At 43.8% G+C, this 18,948-nt stretch overlaps 1 protein-coding gene across 3 annotated transcripts in view; it reads right to left on the reverse strand.

Moving 5' to 3' along the window:
• gabrg2 (gamma-aminobutyric acid type A receptor subunit gamma2) overlaps positions 1-18,948 on the reverse strand; it is a gene marked incomplete at its 3' end in the record, with an annotated part of 120,874 nt that overhangs the window by 58,981 nt on the left and 42,945 nt on the right. For all 3 annotated transcript variants that reach the window (XM_081390222.1, XM_081390224.1, XM_081390223.1), the window contains exon 4: positions 7,947-8,167. In XM_081390222.1, the coding sequence (XP_081246348.1) occupies positions 7,947-8,167 (221 nt within the window). The remainder of the gene's footprint in view (positions 1-7,946; positions 8,168-18,948) is intronic.

The following is an 18,948-nucleotide window of genomic DNA, read 5'->3' on the forward strand; positions in this document are numbered from 1 at the left end:
AACCATTATGATAATAAATACACATGATTATGGAAAATACCTGAGACAATTTGAAGAACTAAGATAAATCATATACAGTATGATTTATATGATTGTGTATTTATTTGGTTTCATCAGTCTCTTCCCTGTGCATTTGTTGATATAGGACTAATGTATCCATATACGTCACAAATTACAATTACTCCGGTTACTCATATAACTCCTGTCCGTGAGCTCCCTCTGTTTGTCTGGCTGAAAGGCTAACAGTATAGTGAGATGGGAGAGATTGCTCAAACCTCCTCAGATCGCATCATTTTGTGGAAAATTAAGAGCGATGCTCATTCTTTCTAAAGAAATATGACAAACATGATATTACATCAACATTTTTCTAATGATATTTTATCCATATTTGTTTTGCCTTCAAATCATTAATGGGGTTGTTTTGTGTGTTCCTGTGATCACAAATAAATGGAAGCAGTCATGACCGAATAAGTAGGCTATGTGTTCTCCTTTTATGTGAGATAATGATAAATACCAGTTTGATATAGAATGATTGATGTCTTAAAGGTTTGATAAATTACTGTAAATCATATGTCAAATGTCAATGCATGGAGTTTTGATTCTTTAATTAAGACCAAACATTTGCTACTGTCATGATCATTTTGTGATCTAACTAGTTTTTAGTCAGCTAGTTTCATGCTGGTGAAATTGTGGGGTTGCGTGACATTGTTCTATGGAGGCGTGTTAAAGCCGGGTTTCAGGGTAGCGCTGTGGGGCTACTAGAACGATAGTGAAAACACTCTGCTTGACTTTGGCCTCGCGGCTCAAGGTCTGAGGCTATTGGCCTTGCCCAGTACATTTTTGGCCCTGGCTCGCACTGGCCCGACAGTCGAAAAGCCGCTAACGAGACACATCTGCGCGCCACACCAGTCTCAAGACCCACAAAGGAGACATTTTTTTATTGCTGTTTTTATCATGTTTATATGCTGCAGTCAGTAAGACAGCTGCTGCCACTCCTTTAGTTTTGTTGTTTATGTTTATTTTATGATTAAAGTTATGTTCAATATTTGCCGGCTCCAGCCTCCATCTTCCCTGAACTTGAATGTTTGATCACTAAATTTCACATTATTTTATTTAATACTAAATTAATTTAATTTGACAAATAAAGTGACCTGTATGAATACAAGCATGGCGGAATGATGACAACAGTGGTGGTTAGGCAAAAGGCCAGAGTGGGCGGAATCAGTTGAAAATGAGAGTAAAGACCATATGGAGATTAATCAGGGAAATTAAAAATCAAGGGAGAAATGAGGAAACTTCTTTGAAAAAGCTGGAAAGAGGAAAGTCAAAAAGGTGACGAATAACTCTAAAGGAAGGAGTGTTAAAGGCTTGGTAAAGAGGGTTATGAATTCAAGGTAAGAGTTGCATGTCATGAGCCCAGTAAAGTAGAATATGATATTAAAAGAATCAAGTAGGTGAGGTAAAAATGGCCAGAGTTTTGAGATAGGAATTTACTTAACATTTATAATAATTAAGAACAGAAAGAAAGGGCTTGTAGGATGAAAAAAAGTAGGAAAACATAAAGTGACAAGTGCTAGCCATGTGGAGAAGAGATACACATTGATTTAAGGGTATACCCGTCAAAGTTACTATGGATGACATAAAGCAACTCTGAAAGGAGAGAAACTAAGTGATGGGGGAAGATTACATTCCATTATAAGATGGATAAGATAGTAAGGGATAAGATGATACAGTGAAAGTATACTGTTGGAGTTTGAAGAAGAAAATCTCCCAAACAATGTAACTTTAGGATACATGACATATAATGTGAGGGAACATGTCCCTAAACATATGAGATGCTTTAACGGTCAAATATTTGGACATACTGCTCTGACACGCAAAGGGAAAAGAAGGTGTGCTAGATGTGGAGAGGATCATGAAAATGAGGAAAGAGATGCAGCCAAAATGTTAGAATTGTGGGGGGAATCACAGTGTGGCCTATGGAGTAGGGTGAAAAGTACAGGAATGTCGGCTCACCCCTTCTTAGGGAGGGTTATAGAGCAGTATGTGCGGTTATACCTTGCCGGTCATCCGCTTCAGGGCATCGGACTCCCTACTCAGAATGCACCAAAGGTCAGTCTCAAGAGAATTATTCCCTTGACAAATTTATTGGCAGCATGGAAGCTTCTGCCAAACATGTTCCGTTAGGTCCTGCAGATTGCAGATGAGGGTGCATAATTCAGTTCTCCCTGAGAGCAGTCTATATTCCTAGATACATGAATCAGGGAGCAGACATATTGTCAAGACAGGGGCTGAGGCACAAGGAATGAAAACTCCATTTCGAGACGGTGCAGTTGATTTGGAAGGAATTCGGCCATGCGGACTTGTTCGCATCCAAGGAGACAGCATACTGTCTGCTATGGTTTTCCCTCATGCATCTACAGTAGCTTCACTGGGGCTGGAAATCTGAAATCTGGTCTCTCAACTCAGGTTGTTGACACCATCCTAAACTGTAGAGCTCCCTCTACGAGAAAACTGTACACCTTAAAGTGGAGAGTCTTCCCTTTATCTTAAAAATATAGCCACATTACAACATATGCTCTCAATGACAAATGCAGAAAAGTTAGTTCATGTGTTCTTGACCTCAAGGCTAGATTATTGCAATGCTCTACTGGGTGGTTGCATTGCATGCTTATTAAACAAACTTCAGCTGGTCCAAAATGCAGCAGCTAGAGTTCTTACTTGAGCCAGGAATTATGACCATATTAGCCCGATTCTGTCAACACTGCATTTGCTCCCCATTAATGCATGGCATACATTTTAAAATTTTGCTAATTACTTACAAAGCACTAAATGGTTTAACTCTTCAGTACATGAGCGAGCTCTTAACATATTATAGACTTTCACGTCTATTGCGATCTCAAAATCCTGGCCAGTTGATAATACATAGAATATCAAAATTAACTGCAGGCAGTAGATCCTTTTCCTATTTAGCACCCAAACTCTGGAATAGTCTTCCTAGCTTTGTTCGGGAAGTAGACACACTCTGTCAGTTTAAATCTAGACTAAAAACACATCTCTTTAACCTGGCATACACATAGCAAATTATAAATTTCTATGATTCAAATCAGTTAAATGATTGTTAGGCTGCATAAATTAGGTCAGCCGGAACCGGGAACAATTCCCATAACACCCGATGTACTGCTTACATCGTGAGAAGAATGGCATCTATGCTAATATTAGTCTGTCTGTCTCATCCTTATCCCGAGATTACCGTAGTTAGCCGGATCCGGTACGTATCCAGATCATAGTTGGACCTGCACCTAGGCATGACCACAACGCAGCCCTGAATGTCAGCAGAGACCGTGTCTACTGGACAATCCCCTGTGAATGCCTCATCGACACGACAGCCATTGGCATCAGCAGAGACTACAAGAACCAGACAGGTGCTCCGCACAGACCCTATGGTCAGCTCCGGCTCCATACCGACGTGATGAATAAATCTTCAAGCAAAAGGAACTGGATGAATATTTGAATGGCCCCAATCCCGATCTGAACTCTGACATGTGATGCAGCCTGAATCATAATCACACCATGTTCGGTCATTGGCCAGAGGAGAACTGGCCCCCCTTACTGAGCTTTTCCAAGTTTTTTTTTTTTTTCATTTTGCTACTTGATGGAGTTTGGGTTCCTTGTCACTATTACTTTGTGGCACTCTGAGATTAAGGCCTTAAACATATGCGAGAGTCTCGGCCCAGGGTTTGGCCAGGGTTCTAGAGGGGTTCTTCGAGGAGGGTGGTTCGGTTCGTGCTCCCCATGGCTCAGGTTCCGCTTCTGCCGAGACAGAGCAGCGACTTCAGACGTGGGGTTCGCAAATGGATCTAACAGAGGGGTTTGAGACGGACCCAGCCCTATCTCAGCCTTCACCTGTTAGATCCAGTGCCTCAGTTCAGGGTTTGGAAGCACACTCTGCGGTTTCTTCCGCCCAGGCTGAGGCCCCGATACTGCAACTATCCAGTTCTGAGGAGCTGGAAGTTGTTAGTATCGGCACAGGAGATACTGAAGACTTACAGGAGTTAGTGGAGGTGTTAACTCGTGCTGTAGAGAAATTAAGCATTGAGTGGCCTGCTGATAAGCAAGAATCAAGGCAGAAAAGCAAACTAGATGAACACTTTCTGCCTTCCCGCATGCAGCCTCCACGCTGGTGCTTGCTGTTTTTTCCAGACCTCCACACCAAGGTGTCTTGTGTTCATACCATGTGTTTAGTCCCCAGACATCTACATATTCCAACATACATGGGTCTAGACAGCACGATTATGGGGCGATGCCAAGGGCTGAAGAGACGCTTGCGAGCCATCTCTCTTCTGAGTCGGCATCGTCCTTTAAAGCACCGGCATTACCCTCCAAGCCACTCAGAAACACTTTGGCTTTGGTGGGTAAAGCTTATTCGGCGGCAGGTCAGGCCGGGCGTGCCTGCACACAATGTCCATTCTGCAGGCATACCAGGCTGACCTATTAAAAGACATGAGCGAGAGTGAGGAGGTCAGCACTGACGTGATTCGCAAATTAAGTCAGGCAGCAGATTTATCTCTCGTGTCACCAAGGAGGGGGCCAAGTCAGTGGGCTGTTTTATGGCAGCCCTGGTGGCCACAGATCTTTGGCTGAGCCTCTCAGGAATGAAAGAAAGAGAAAATTTTTTCCTTCTGTGCCAGTTGAGCACATTCTTTGTCCCAAAGAAGGATGGGAGGTTGCGTCCAATTTTAGATCTGCGCCTCTTGAATCACTCAGTAGAGAATCTCAAATTCAAAATGCTCACTCTCAAGCAGATCGTGTCACAAATCAGATCCGAGGACTGGTTTGTCACGATAGATCTAAAGGACGCGTACTTCCTTGTATCCATCCTTCCACAACACAGGAAGTTCCTGAGGTTTGTTTTCAGGGGCAAAGCTTACCAATTTCGTGTTCTTCCGTTCAGCCCAGCCTTATCACCCCACACTTTCACAGAGTGTATGGATGCAGCTCTGGCTCCACTACGACTCCAAGGCATATGTATACTGTACTATATCAACGATTGGTTGATTCTAGCTCAATCGGAGCATCACACGGTTCAGCATTGAGATGTCGTTCTCGCTCACATCAGAAAGTTGGGGTTAAATACCAAGAAAAGTGTGCTATCTCCACTACAGAGGACCACTTTTCTGGGTGTGGTATGGGATTCGACGACAATGCAGGCACGTCTGTCTCCTGCTCGTATTGCTTCGATTCTCTCAGCCGTGAAACAAGTGAAGCTAGGCCAGCCGCACACTGTAAAGCAATTTCAGAGACTGTTAGGTCTGATGTCAGCAGCGTCCAATGTTATACCTTCTGGCCTGTTGTACATGAGACCGTTGCAGTGGTGGCCCAGGACCAAGGCGTTCTCCCCGAGGGGAAACCCGCTCCGCATGATCAAGGTCATGCCGCGATGCCTTTGTGCCTTAGTCATGTGGAAAGAACCTTGGTTCCCGTGCTGGGAGCTTCTTGTCGTCGCATCACGCTAACAACGGATGCCTCCCTCACGGGTTGGGGGGCACAAGCTGGACCCGGTTAACTGCACGGTGGGTGCAGTGCTGGAGTTCCTGCAGGAGCACTTCTCCACAGGGTTATCCCATTCGACACTGAAGGTGTACGTGGCGGCACTAGCTGCTTACCATGTTCCTTTTGAGTGAAGTTTCTCTGGGGAGACACCAACTAATTACTTGTTTCCTTTGTGGCACTTTGAGGCTGAGGCCAGCAATCCGCACGAGGGTGCCAACATGGGACCTGGCCGTTGTACTTGAAGGCCTCTCCCTAGCTCCGTTTGAGCCCATTGAAAAAGTTGCTGAGAAATACCTCACTCTAAAAATGATCTTTCTTCTTGCTATCCCGTCTCTTAAGAGAATTGGAGACATTCAAGCATTCTCGGTTTCACCCTCGTGCATGGAATTCTCGCCTGGCATGGTAAAGGCCTTCCTTCACCCTAGGCCTGGTTATGTTCCTAAGGTCCCTACTAATACTGTTAAACCTATTATACTTCAGGTTTTCTGTCCTCCTCCTTTTCTGATGTCAGACCAAGAGAAACTAAATCTGCTCTGCCCTGTTAGGGCCTTAGATGCTTATGTCCACAGAGCTGCCCTGTGGAGGAAATCTGAACAGTTGTTCGTTTGCTTTGGGTTACCCAGAAAGGGGTGTCCAGCATCTAAACAGAGAATGAGCAAGTGGGTGGTCGAGGCTATCTCACTTGCTTACGAGTCGGCTGGGCAGCCTTCACCATTGGCTGTATGAGCTCACTCGACTAGGAGTATGGCTGCTTCTAAAGCTCTATTGTCAGGAGTTTCCTTACATGACGTTTGTGATGCGGCAGGCTGGTCTTGACTTCAGCTCCACTGCAGTGGCGCAGGTGCTTTCGTCTGAATGTGCGCACTAACTTCACACGGACAGACACTTGCTCTTATGACAATGTGGGTATTAGCGTTCCCACAGCGCTTCGACGCAGCTAGAATTCCCTTGAAAGGGAACATCTAACCCTAGTTCCATTAAGAGGGAACGAGATGCTGCGTCGCCCTGCCATACTCCCGGAATGCCCGTGATCAACTTGCTTCGACTTGCCCCCCAAATATATAAAAAATAGCGTTATTAACCAGCATTTTTTCTAATCTTTCAGAACAATAATGTTAGAGAAGGAACGCATGAACAGAAACGTTAAAATATTGACTTTTTGTTGGTTTTTAAGCCCTCAATCAGTGCACCTGCTTAGAATTTCTCATTTAAACAGCCTTTATTGTTATGCAAATAAGCCAAATTGCATGAAAATCAAATACAAATCATCTTAATCGTGTGTATATTATCTTCATGTTTCACGTGTAGAAACATTTCTCTGGGTCATTTCTAATGGAAGTTCGTCATCAGAGGAGACAGGGCGACGGTGTGATATGAGAAACATATGTGCGGCGAATGAGCTTCCTCTGAGTAATAACGGAGCATAGCAGTAATGATTAGACTATATAAACCCTTCAAAGTGCCTTCCAAAGGCATCATTCAGGTTGTTTGGTATGCAGGGAGTGTGTGTGTGTGCGACAGAGAGAGAGAGAGAGAGAGAGAGAGAGAGAGAGAGAGAGAGAGAGAGAGAGAGAGAGAGAGAGAGAGAGAGAGAGATGAGAGAGTAAAGTCATAAGACTACAGCCATATACATTTTTACTTTTATAAAGCTTACATTTTGGTAAATAAAATGTTTGAAATTATTAGACAAATTTTGTCATCATTGTGTAATCGTTGTGCAACCACACTCATTGTGTAACCACAGTGTTTTTTTTTTTTTTTTGTCTTTTTAACAATCCTACTTCTGGTTTACAATATTAAAATTCATGAATGTGACCGTTGACCTGCTCTCGGGTGACATTATGCTTTTACAAAAATTTCAGAGATCCCAAAAGAAAGGAGGCAGTAGTCTGATGTAAACGAGATATTTAAAACTTGAACCTTTGGGCCACTTGCATTCATAATGACATAAGACTCCTAAAGCTAAATGCATTTTTTTAAAGGGTTGTAGTCCTTTTTATCCCACTTTTACTTTTCCATTTTTACTACTGATTGTTCTAAACTGTGTTAAAACAAATATTAAAAACAAAGTGACTCAATTACTGGAAAGGTGTTGATTTTATTTTAAGTGTTTTTCACCAAATTGTGTTTATTCAACAACAGGGATGCAGAATCTAGAATCAGCATCACATTGTAACATTGTTTTAATGACACTACCATTGATTGTTTGCTGTTTTTTTTTTCAGCATGGTTTCAACATTAACCGAGGGTGAAAAAGTGATACTGAACCAACTCAATGCAGTTTGTGTTGATGCATCATCGTTGACTTAGCATTGTTTCAGTGGTTGTTTGCTATCTGGGTATGCTCAATATAGGTATGAGAGGAATAATTAACAAATAAAAAGTGCATTTACCTTAAAGTGTACAGTATACGCCCATCGTTCCATATCCGAAGCATGCGATTGGGTGTGGTGATCCAATGGGCATCTGCCTTCTTGGAGTTGCGGAAAAACGTGTCAGGGATCCAGATTTTTCCTACCATGTTGCTGTTGAGACGTAGAACCTTCATGGTGCTGTTGAACTTCAACCGCCTGTCATACCACGTCTGGGCGAAGAAGATGTCAATTGTGTACTCCTAAAGAATCATAAAGGGCAGACCTTTCAGACCTTTGTGTAACTGACAAAGGCAAAAACATTGAGTTATTGAGTGCATACATCTTCTATTGAGTGCATACAGTCACAATTAGAATATATGAATTCCACTTTATTTGGCATTTTTGGCCATTTTAGATGAAACAAGAGAAGTAAATGGGATAAAGAAATGAATCCATGTTAAAGCTTATTTCTTACTTGTGCAAATTCAAACAAAACACTGGAGGCATGGTTAAACAGAGGTGTCAGCAACAACTGTAGGATAACTGTTGCCATATGTTTTATACTGTTTCATAAGTAGATGTTTAGAGACTGTCACAGCCCAAACTTCTTTTCTTACAAGTCAAATATGCATACCATACAGAGATAGAAGTAGCCAGCAACACTTGTGTTTATTTGTGGGTTTGAATCCTCAATGAATTGGTAATGGGCTAAACAGCATTATTGTCCAAGTTGCAGGAAACAGGAAAAATAGGAACTGTTGATTACCCACATATTTGTTGATGTTGTTCATAGGTTTTTTGGGCAGACCTGACTTGCTAAAAAGAGACAGCCTTCATCCCATTCAGGGGTAGTGCCACTCTAGATATATGGCACATAGTCTTAGAGTTGGTACTTAACTAACTGGGGTGCAGGTCAGGAAGCAGACAGACTTGCTAAACCAACCATCTGCTAGCCGCCTCACATCACAGAGGTCAGATAAATCTCATCACATACAGACTCTTTTACCCAGATATCATGATATAGAGAATGTGTGTGTTCCCCGAACTAGTATATAAAAAAAAAAAAATTACATTTAAAACCGGTAAAAATTGTATTGATGTAAAAAAAAAAAAATACAAATAAAACAGATTTAATACAGATAAACAAATCATAAAATTTGGCCTGCTGAATATTATAAGCTTTTCTACAAAATAACTTTTTTTTTGTAAATGATATGATCACAGATCATAACCTAGATGTGCTCGGTTTCACATGAAGCTGGCTAAAACCAGATGATTACATTATTTTAAATGAGTCTACACCCCAAGGTTATTGTTATAAACATGGGCCTTGTCTGAAAGCCAAAGGGGAAGGTATTGCTACAATTTACAGTAATATTTTTCTGGTTTCAAGTATAAATCTTTTGAAGTGTTATTGCTTTAAAAAAACTCATGTAGTGTAAACAATAAATCACTTTTGATATTTGTACTGGCTACTGTATACAGGCCACCAAGGCACCACCCAGACTTTATCAAAGAATTTGCTGATTTTCTATCGGAGTTAGTACTGGCTGCAGATAAAGACTTAATTGTTGGTGATTTTAACGCACAGATAATGAAAAATATGTATTGGGATTGCCATTGATAGACATTCTAAAGTCTGTTGGAGTTAGAAAACGTGTCAGGACCCACTCATTGTCATAATCATTCTTTAAATTTAATATTGACACATGAAATCGATGTTGATGGCGTTGTATTCTGCAGCAGAGCAATGACATCACAGATCATCATCTAGTCTTGTGTAAACTTCATTTAGCCAAGGCCACTAAAGATTACTTTATAAATAATTATTTTGATTTGTCTCAACTCCTCAGCATACAAATAGCTTAGATACTGCAACAGAAACTACAGAGTCTCTTTCTAGAACTTTAGACACGGTTGCTCCTTTGCACTTGAGGATTAAAGAGAAAAGTCAGATGCTGTGGTATAATGAATACACTCGTGCCCTTAAGAGAGCAGCCTAGAAAATGGAGCACAGCTGGAAGAAAACAAAACTAGAGGTATTTTGCATCGCATGGAAGGACAGTATTTCTAACTACAGAAAGCCCTTAAAAACTGCTAGATCTGCTTATTTTCCGACTCTCTTGGATGAAAACACAACCCTGGGTATTTATTTGATGCAGTGGCTAAATTAATGAGAAATAAAGCATTAACATGTTCAGACATTTTACAACAGCACAGCAGTAATGACTTTATGAATTTCTTTACTTATAAGATTGATACTATCAGAGAGAAAATTATTTCCATGCAACCATCTACTACAGTATCACATCAGGCAGTGCACTATAGACACCCTGACGAAAAAAAATCCATTCTTTCTTTGCTATAGGAAGGAAGAATGGTCTAAACTTGTTAAATCATCAAAAACGTTAACCCTATTCTGACTAAGCTAATGAAATAGATGCTTATAGAAGTCATCCTTTTCTTAATGTTATTAATTCATCATTGCCATTAGGCTGGTTGTTTTTAAGCCTCTCATTAAAAACACAACTTGGTCCTAGAGAATTAGTTAACTACAGACTGATTTTGAATTCCCTTTTTTTTTGTTGTTGTCAAAAATACTAGAAAAGGCAGCATTCTCACAACTATGTTCCTTCTTAGGGTGTACTCACACTAGGCGATCTAAACCGTGCCTGAGCATATTTGACCCCCAATGTCTGGTTCGTTTGACTAGTGAAATTGCTTCGTACCGTTGCCGGGTGCGGTTCACTAATCATGCCCTGGCCCGCTTGGAAGAGGTGGGCCAGAGTACAGTTCAATTGGGCTCAAGCTCGGTACGCATGTAGTGTAATTGCTAGCCGCGCCGGAGCATGGAACAGCTACTACTCTTGTGTGCAGTACTGTCATCATTACAACAGCAAACATCTTCTATTTCTACATGGAAAGTACACTTTTCAATTAATTCGAGTATATTTAGGTTTATAACGGGTCTGGTTCTCACTTTATTGATAAACAGGAACATGGCACCAGTTTTCATTTGTTACGCTAATGATACTCAGCTCTGTATTTATTTGAGGTCCAATCCAAAAAATTGGATAAGTAATTTCATGATACTAAATTCTGAAAATAATAATAATAAATGGTTTTAATCATTGTACCAAAAACCTCCACACAAAATAAACTAGAATACTGTCTAACTCTTGATGGAAGTTCTGTCAAGTTAGTTAAGAACCTTTTTTACAACAGAAATGAATCAACACTGAACTCACTTAAGCTTGACAATGACACGATTTTCAGACACACTCTGTCAGATTAGATCTAGATTAAAGTTCCATCTCTTTATCCTGGCATACACATAAGTTAACACACTATCACATTTCTATACTTAAAATCCCTTAAAATATTGCTAGGCTACATAAATTAGGCCAAACGGAGCCTGGAAAACGTCTCGGGTTATGACTATAACCCTTGTTCCCTGAGAAGGGAACGAGACACTGCGTCGTTGAAAACGACTCTTTGGGGACGCTCCCTTAGCGTGCGCCTCTGAAGTATGAATGAAACTAATCCAATCCTGATTGGTGTTGCGTCATGACGTAACATGTGACGGCATAACCGGATGCATAAAAGTGACGCTGAAACACACACATATCAGCCTCGCGATGAAGCAAGCCGCTCTCAGGCATTGAGGGGCGTGGCAGGACGACGCAGTGTCTCGTTCCCTTCTCAGGGAACAAGGGTTATAGTCATAACCCGAGACGTTCCCTTTCGAGGGAACTCGCACTGCGTCGTTGAAAACGACTCTTTGGGGAACGAATGCCCACTAGGCCACGCACCGATAATTGCCTGTCCTGGAGTGAAACTGAACTCAGGCACCCAACTAGGACGAGAGCACACGTGCACCCGGCGTACTAGGGAGGTGCAGACTATAAAATCTGATAAAAGTGTGTGGGGTAGCCCAACCGGCTGCCTCACAGATCTCCTGGAGGGGCACTCCCGAGAGGAGGGCCCTAGAAGACGCCATGCTTCTAGTAGAATGGGCCCTTATGGCCAAAGGTGAGGGCAAATTGCGCACCTTGTAGGCCGAGGCAATAGCCTGAACAATCCAATTACTAATAGTTTGTTTGGATGCCGGGAGCCCCTTATTAGGTGACCCAAAACACACTAACAGTTGTTCCGACCTCCTCCAAGAAGAGGACCTCTCGAGGTAAATGCTCAGAGCTCTGACAGGGCAGAGCAGATGGAGCCTCTCTTCTTCTGCCGACACATGAGGTGGAGGATAAAATGCCTGCAGGACCGTAGACCGTGCCATGATAGAAGGCACCTTAGGCACATAGCCAGGCCTAGGGTGCAAAATGGCCTTAACACCCCCAGGAGCAAACTCCAAGCAAGCTGGCGTTACTGCCAGGGCTTGAAGATCTCCCACCCTCTTTAGAGAGGTAATAGCTAAGAGAAAAGCCATCTTGAACGTCAAGTCCTTGGGCGAAGCCGACTGAAGGGGTTCGAAGGGGGCCAGGGATAGCCCTTCAAGAACCACCGCCAGGTCCCAGGCAGGAACCCTGGTCCTGGCTGTCGGTCTCATCCTCCACGCACCACGGAGAAAACGAATGACCAGCTGGTGCCTCCCAAGAGGTCCATCACTCAATGGCGCATGGAATGCCGCAATGGCAGCCACGTACACCTTAAGTGTGGAAGGGGAGAGACCCGCAGAGAAACGATCTTGAAGAAATTCCAGAACTGAAGCCACCGGGCAGTTAACTGGATCTAACTCATGTTCTCTACACCAAATGGAAAAAACATTCCACTTGAGGCCATATAATCTCCTAGTAGATGGAGCCCTAGAGCTAAGTATGGTTTCAACCACCCCAGCTGATAGACCAGCATCTAGGTACTGAACCCCCTCAGGGGCCAGACCCACAGTTTCCACAGCTCTGGACGAGGGTGGAATATTGTGCCCTCCGCCTGAGACAACAGATCCCTCCTCAGAGGAATCCGCCACGGCGGAGCTATCAGGAGTGAAATTATGTCTGAAAACCATACTCGGGCCGGCCACAACGGGGCTACCAGAAGAAGACTGATGCCCTCCTGACGGACCCTTTCCAGGACTCCTGGGAGCAGAGCGATCGGGGGAAAGGCATACAGGCGTAGCCTCGGCCAGGCCTGTACCATAGCATCCAACCCCAGTGGGGCTGGATGCGTGAGGGAAAACCAAAGTGGACAGTGAGACGTCTCTTGAGACGCAAACAGATCCACTTCCATAGGTCCAAACCTCTCCCATATCAACTTCACCACATCCGGGTGAAGTCTCCATTCCCCGGGCCTCAACCCCTGCCTCGACAGGATGTCTGCTCCCTGATTCTGAACCCCCGGAACGTACATTGCCCTGATAGACAAAAGTTTCCCTTGGGACCAAAGGATGATCTGATGCGCCAGTCTGGATAGAGGATAGAGTCCCCCTTGTCGGTTCAGATAAGCTACCACTGATGTATTGTCCGATCGTATCAGGACATGGTAACCCTTGATGTCTGGGAGGAAGCTCCTCAGAGCTCTGAACACAGCCAACATCTCCAGGCAATTTATATGCCAAGAAAGATGATGGTCCTGCCACAGACCCCTGGCAAAGCGGCCGTCCATGACCGCGCCCCAGCCAGTGAGGGAGGCATCTGTCGAAACGGACTTCCGGCGACATGATGCTCCTAGCACTGGCCCTTGGGACAAGAACCAAAGCTTCTTCCAAATTACCAGAGAACGAAGGCATCTGCGCGTTACTCTGATCATACGGAACGGATTCCCCTTGGGGGAAAAACCCTTGGCTCTCAGCCACCACTGAAGGGGCCTCATGTGTAGAAGGCCCAAAGGAATAATGTTGGATGCCGCTGCCATGAGGCCCAGCAGTCTTTGAAATTGCTTTACAGTGATGGCCTGGCCTAGCTTTATCCTGGACACCATTGCCAGAATGGACTCGACACGTGCAGGAGACATTTGTGCCCGAATCGTAACCGAATTCCACACCACACCCAGAAACGTTGTGCTCTGGGATGGTTCCAACACGCTTTTCTTCGTGTTGAGCCTCAACCCCAAGCTCTGAATATGGCAAAGGACGACATCTCGATGCCGAACCGCCATTTCTCGAGACTGGGCCAAAATAAGCCAGTCGTCGATATAATTGAGTATGCGGATGCCCTGAAGTCTCAATGGAGCTAGTGCTGCATCCATGCATTTGGTGAACGTGCGGGGAGAGAGTGCTAGGCCGAACGGAAGAACCCGATATTGGTAAGCTTCGCCCCCGAAAGCGAACCTCAGGAACCTTCTGTGACATGGAAGGATGGAGACATGAAAATAAGCATCTTTTAGATCTATCGTGACAAACCAGTCCTCGGATCTGATTTGATTCACGATGATAGGGATAGTGAGCATTTTGAACCTGAACCTCCTCAGAGAACGGTTCAACCGCCTCAGATCTAAAATTGGCCTCAGTCCTCCATCCTTTTTTGGAACTATAAAGTACCGGCTGTAAAACCCGGACTCCCTGTCTGAAGGAGGAACACGTTCTATGGCCTCCTTCAACAGCAGAGATTGCACTTCCTGTTCCATCACCTGAGCCTGCTCCGGGACCACGGTAGTCTGCAACACCCCCGCGAATTTGGGAGGAGGGTGCCCGAACTGCAGTCTGTACCCTAATTTTATTATACGAAGGCCCAATGCAGATATGTTGGGAAGATGACACCATGCCTCTACAAAATCTACTAAGGGAACCAGCCTCTCGAGGCTGGCCTCGGGTGTTATCTGAGCACCGTTCTCGACCTCCTGAAGCGAAGTATCGGCAGGAATTAGTCGATACGGTTTTTGTAACCTCAACTGATGCTCGTTTTTTATTTTTTGACACGAACGACACGGTGTGCGTTCGCTGGAAATTGATGCCGCCCTCAGAGGTCCTGCTATCCCAGCTAGGATCTCTTTCCCGAAGCCCTCCTAGCCTGAAGGACGTCTCTCAAATCACCCTTCTGGCCGGAGGACTTCTGCTGAGAACGCTTCCTCTGTTGCCAAGCTCCCGAAGGAGGGGCTCTAGAGGCAACGCTCTCTTTTTGTTCCTGGCGGTATGAGGAGCTGGATGACGGCTGGGGCTGATCTCTTTGCCCCACCCTACTCGATTTTGGTTTGGATCGACGGGGGAGGAACTGCTGAAACGCCGCAGATTGTTTCTTTGCCTCCTGAAACCGGTCAACGACAGCCGCAACTGCGTTACCAAACAGGCCAGATGGCGAAAGCGGCGCATCAAGGAGAAACGATTTATCCTTCTCCTTGATACCTGATAAATTCAGCCACAGATGTCTCTCCGTAGCTACCATAGCTGCCATAGAGCGGCCGATAGCGCGGGCCGTCTCTTTAGTAGCACGGAGAGACAAATCTGTGGCTTTACGCAGTTCAGCAATGTCTTCGGGTGTCGGTCCCTCCCCCTCATCCAAATCTTTCAGGAGGTCAGCCTGGTATGCCTGCAAAATAGCCATCGAATGCAGGCATGAACCAGCGCGACCTGCCACCATATAAGCCCTTCCAACCAATGCAGAAGTGTCTCTGCACGGTTTACTGGGCAGCGCCGGGGTTTTAAGGGAAGATGCAGCTTCAGGAGAGAGGTAACCCGCGAGTGCCTCCTCCACCTTAGGCATCTTCCCATAACCCAAATCTCTTGCCCCTAACACATTACTATAATCTACAGCTGCTGGATTATAGACACGGGACGAATGGGGTTTTTCCCACGACCTCGAAATTTCCTTATGGAGATCGGGAAAAAAAGGTAAACCCCGGCGCTGAGGTTGTGATCTGTGCTGCAGGAAACGCTCATCTAATTTAATCTTTATTTGCGTTCCCTGCTCATCTTGTGGCCAGCTAATATTGAGTCTGGCCACAGCACGCGTCACAACCTCTATCAGCTCCTCATACGCATGACCGTGAACCGGCGAGCTTAGTTCACGGTCATCCGCCTCGATGCTGAGCACATCCACTTCCTCGGAAGCAGAGAGCTCCAGCATCGGGCCCTGATCGCGGGCAGAAGAAGCCGCATCGCGGGCTGCTGCACCACCAACAGGGACCTCAGGATCCTCAGATGAAGAATGAGAAAGTGCTGCAGCAGGGACGCGGGACCAGACCCGTGGGGAGCGCGAGCTTGATCATTTTCATCAAAACACTCAACACGGGAGCGCAGCACTCTTAATGATAGTGCTTCACAGTCGCCGCAAGCAGCCCCCTCGAGAGCTGCCCGGGCGTGCTGCACTCCCAAACAGATCACACACAGCTGATGCGTGTCCCCACCCGTGATGTATCTTGGGCAGGGGTGCACACATCGCCTGAACTGTTCACTCGCCATGATATATTATATATATATATGCTTTCTCACAGACAAACAACACCAAATAGGACGTAACACAACAGAGAGCGCTTGCTGAAGAGCGAAAGCTGATATGTGTGTGTTTCAGCGTCACTTTTATGCATCCGGTTATGCCGTCACATGTTACGTCATGACGCAACACCAATCAGGATTGGATTAGTTTCATTCATACTTCAGAGGCGCACGCTAAGGGAGCGTCCCCAAAGAGTCGTTTTCCACGACGCAGTGCGAGTTCCCTCGAAAGGGAACTTCTCATAACATCCCATGTACTTGTTACATCATAAGAGGAGTGGCATCTGTTTGTCTCGTTCTTATCCCAACGTTACCGTAGTCAGCCGGATCCAGATATATATATATACTGTGTATATATATATATATATATATTCATCATATTTTGATGGTTTAAGCAAACTTGTTAGGTCATTCAAAAAAAATAAAAAAATATATTAAAAAATTTGCACATCACATTTGGCCAGTACTGTATGTATGGTGTGGTTAGTGCCACAATAGTGCTATTTAAGACTCAGCTTACTGTGGACTGAAGGTCCCAAGTCATCACCAGTGCACTTCTGCATTTTTCCAGTTGCCCAAAAAATTGATTATTACTTTCATTACTGCAGTCAGAGCATTGATTTGTAAAGTGTGAGAAGTTGTACCATTTCTTACAAGGTCAGATCAAGATGTTATCATTTTATCCACTCCCTTGCATCATATAACTCCAATACATTATATCTTTGTTGGAAAGTGTGTGGTCTCCTCCTCTCTTCTGTCATCTTGTTACTCTTAACTAGGTTAGGATACCTCTCTAGCACTCTTAAATAATTTAGGTGCTGAGACCTAGTCTTAAATCTTAGGAACCTTTATGAATTATTTATATTTTACATCAAAGCAGACGCTTTTATCCAAAGCGACTTGCATTGCATTTCAAGATACACATTTACATTCTTATCAGTTCTTGCTTTCCCTGGGAATTGAACCCATGACCTTGGCGTTATAAGCGTCAACGCTCTACTGTTTGAGCTACAAGAAAGCTTATTCCTAATGAGTGTGAAGGAATCACACTTATTAAGTCTAGGAATAAGAGTACATCATTCTTAAAATTTGTACACACTTAAGCCTAAAATTTTACTCTGAGAGGCTTTATACATACGGCCCCAGGTTATCCCGGTATTTTTTTCTGTTGATATGAAAATTTACATTTAGCAATATAGCGGGTGATTTATGTATATGATGTATATTACGGTGAACTATATGCCTTTCTCCACAGAATTCATACAACAGTGCCTGTTCTCAGACAGGAAGATGACATTGAGAACTATCTCAGATGGTTTGTGAGGCTGGCGAGAATGCGGAGATGGCCCAAAGAGGAATGGAGTTATCAGCTGGTCCCATTGCTCACCGGTCAAGCCCTGAATGCATAACTTACTATGGATGAGGAGCAGGCAGATGTGTACGAGAACCTGAGGGAGGCCATCTTGGAGAAGTTTAACATCTTACCAGAAACTTATCTTCGGTGGTTCTGGATGACTTCAGCTCTCCGTGTAGAAAACCATAACTAGATCTACAATAACCAGCGAAACCTTTACTAGCGCTGGGTGAGGCCAGAACAGCATACTAAGGAGATGAACGGGGGCAGCTAGGAGTGCTTCCTTGTGACTGCCATGCGTGGGTGAGAGAACACAACCCAACATCAGGACTGGTGGAGGTGAAGCTAGCTCAACAGTACACGGATATTCATTCGAGTCTTCCTCGTTCTCAACCACCACGAGGTAAGACACTGTATACATCATCTTACATTGAAGGTGAGACTGAACTGAGACGCTCAAACAACACTAGAAGTGCACAAAATCCCAAGGGTGGGGCTAGCCAGAACCAGCTGGGGCACAAAGCTTCCTTCGATGTTCAAAGAAAAGATGATGAGTTATTGTTATGTTTCCAGAGAAGAGGACAATAATTCTGACTCAGTAACTACAGTTCCAGCCAGACAACTTGTCAATGGACAACCGGTAAAAACTTTGTTGGATACTGGTAGCACTTTGACTTAGCTCTGGGCGACATGACAACAAATTAAAATCTTGATTTTTTTTTTTTTTTCAGAACGATTAACCGATTCACAATTGAAAAAAAAAAAAAAAAAAGTTTAACTAGTGAATGTATTTAAAAACGTAACTGAAATATGATTCAAGTATTATTGTCTTTATTAAACATCTGGTTAAAAAAAAAAGTTATATTCCAAGTGATCAACATGGTGTAAATGTAAAACAAATGACTGTTCAATATTTTTGCAGAAAATATGCATGAAATATGAAAGCAAATATTGTAAAAACTTATCTTAAACATATCCTATATGCTCCGAAATAATATGAAATAAGAAAGACATTGCCAAAGAGAAGCCAAAAAGAAGACATTGAGTTTTAGATGTCAACCCAAAAATTCAAGGCAATTCAAATTCAAAATGACTAAAAGCATAACACCAGTAATAGGCTATTATTAACATCAAATGTTTTGTAAAAACAGAAAATAACAGCACCTTTCATCATGTCACCATCATGCAAACATGAAATATCAAACATACAGTAGTAGTTGACAGGTTAGACAGGGTTTAGGATTCCACTGTTTTTCCATTGTTTGATATGTAAACATGCTCTTGACACATGTTTGGCAGTTGTGCTTGTGTCT

Source organism: Scardinius erythrophthalmus, assembly GCF_964197995.2.
Source record: "Scardinius erythrophthalmus genome assembly, chromosome: 17".
NCBI classification, from domain to species: Eukaryota; Metazoa; Chordata; class Actinopteri; order Cypriniformes; family Leuciscidae; genus Scardinius; species Scardinius erythrophthalmus.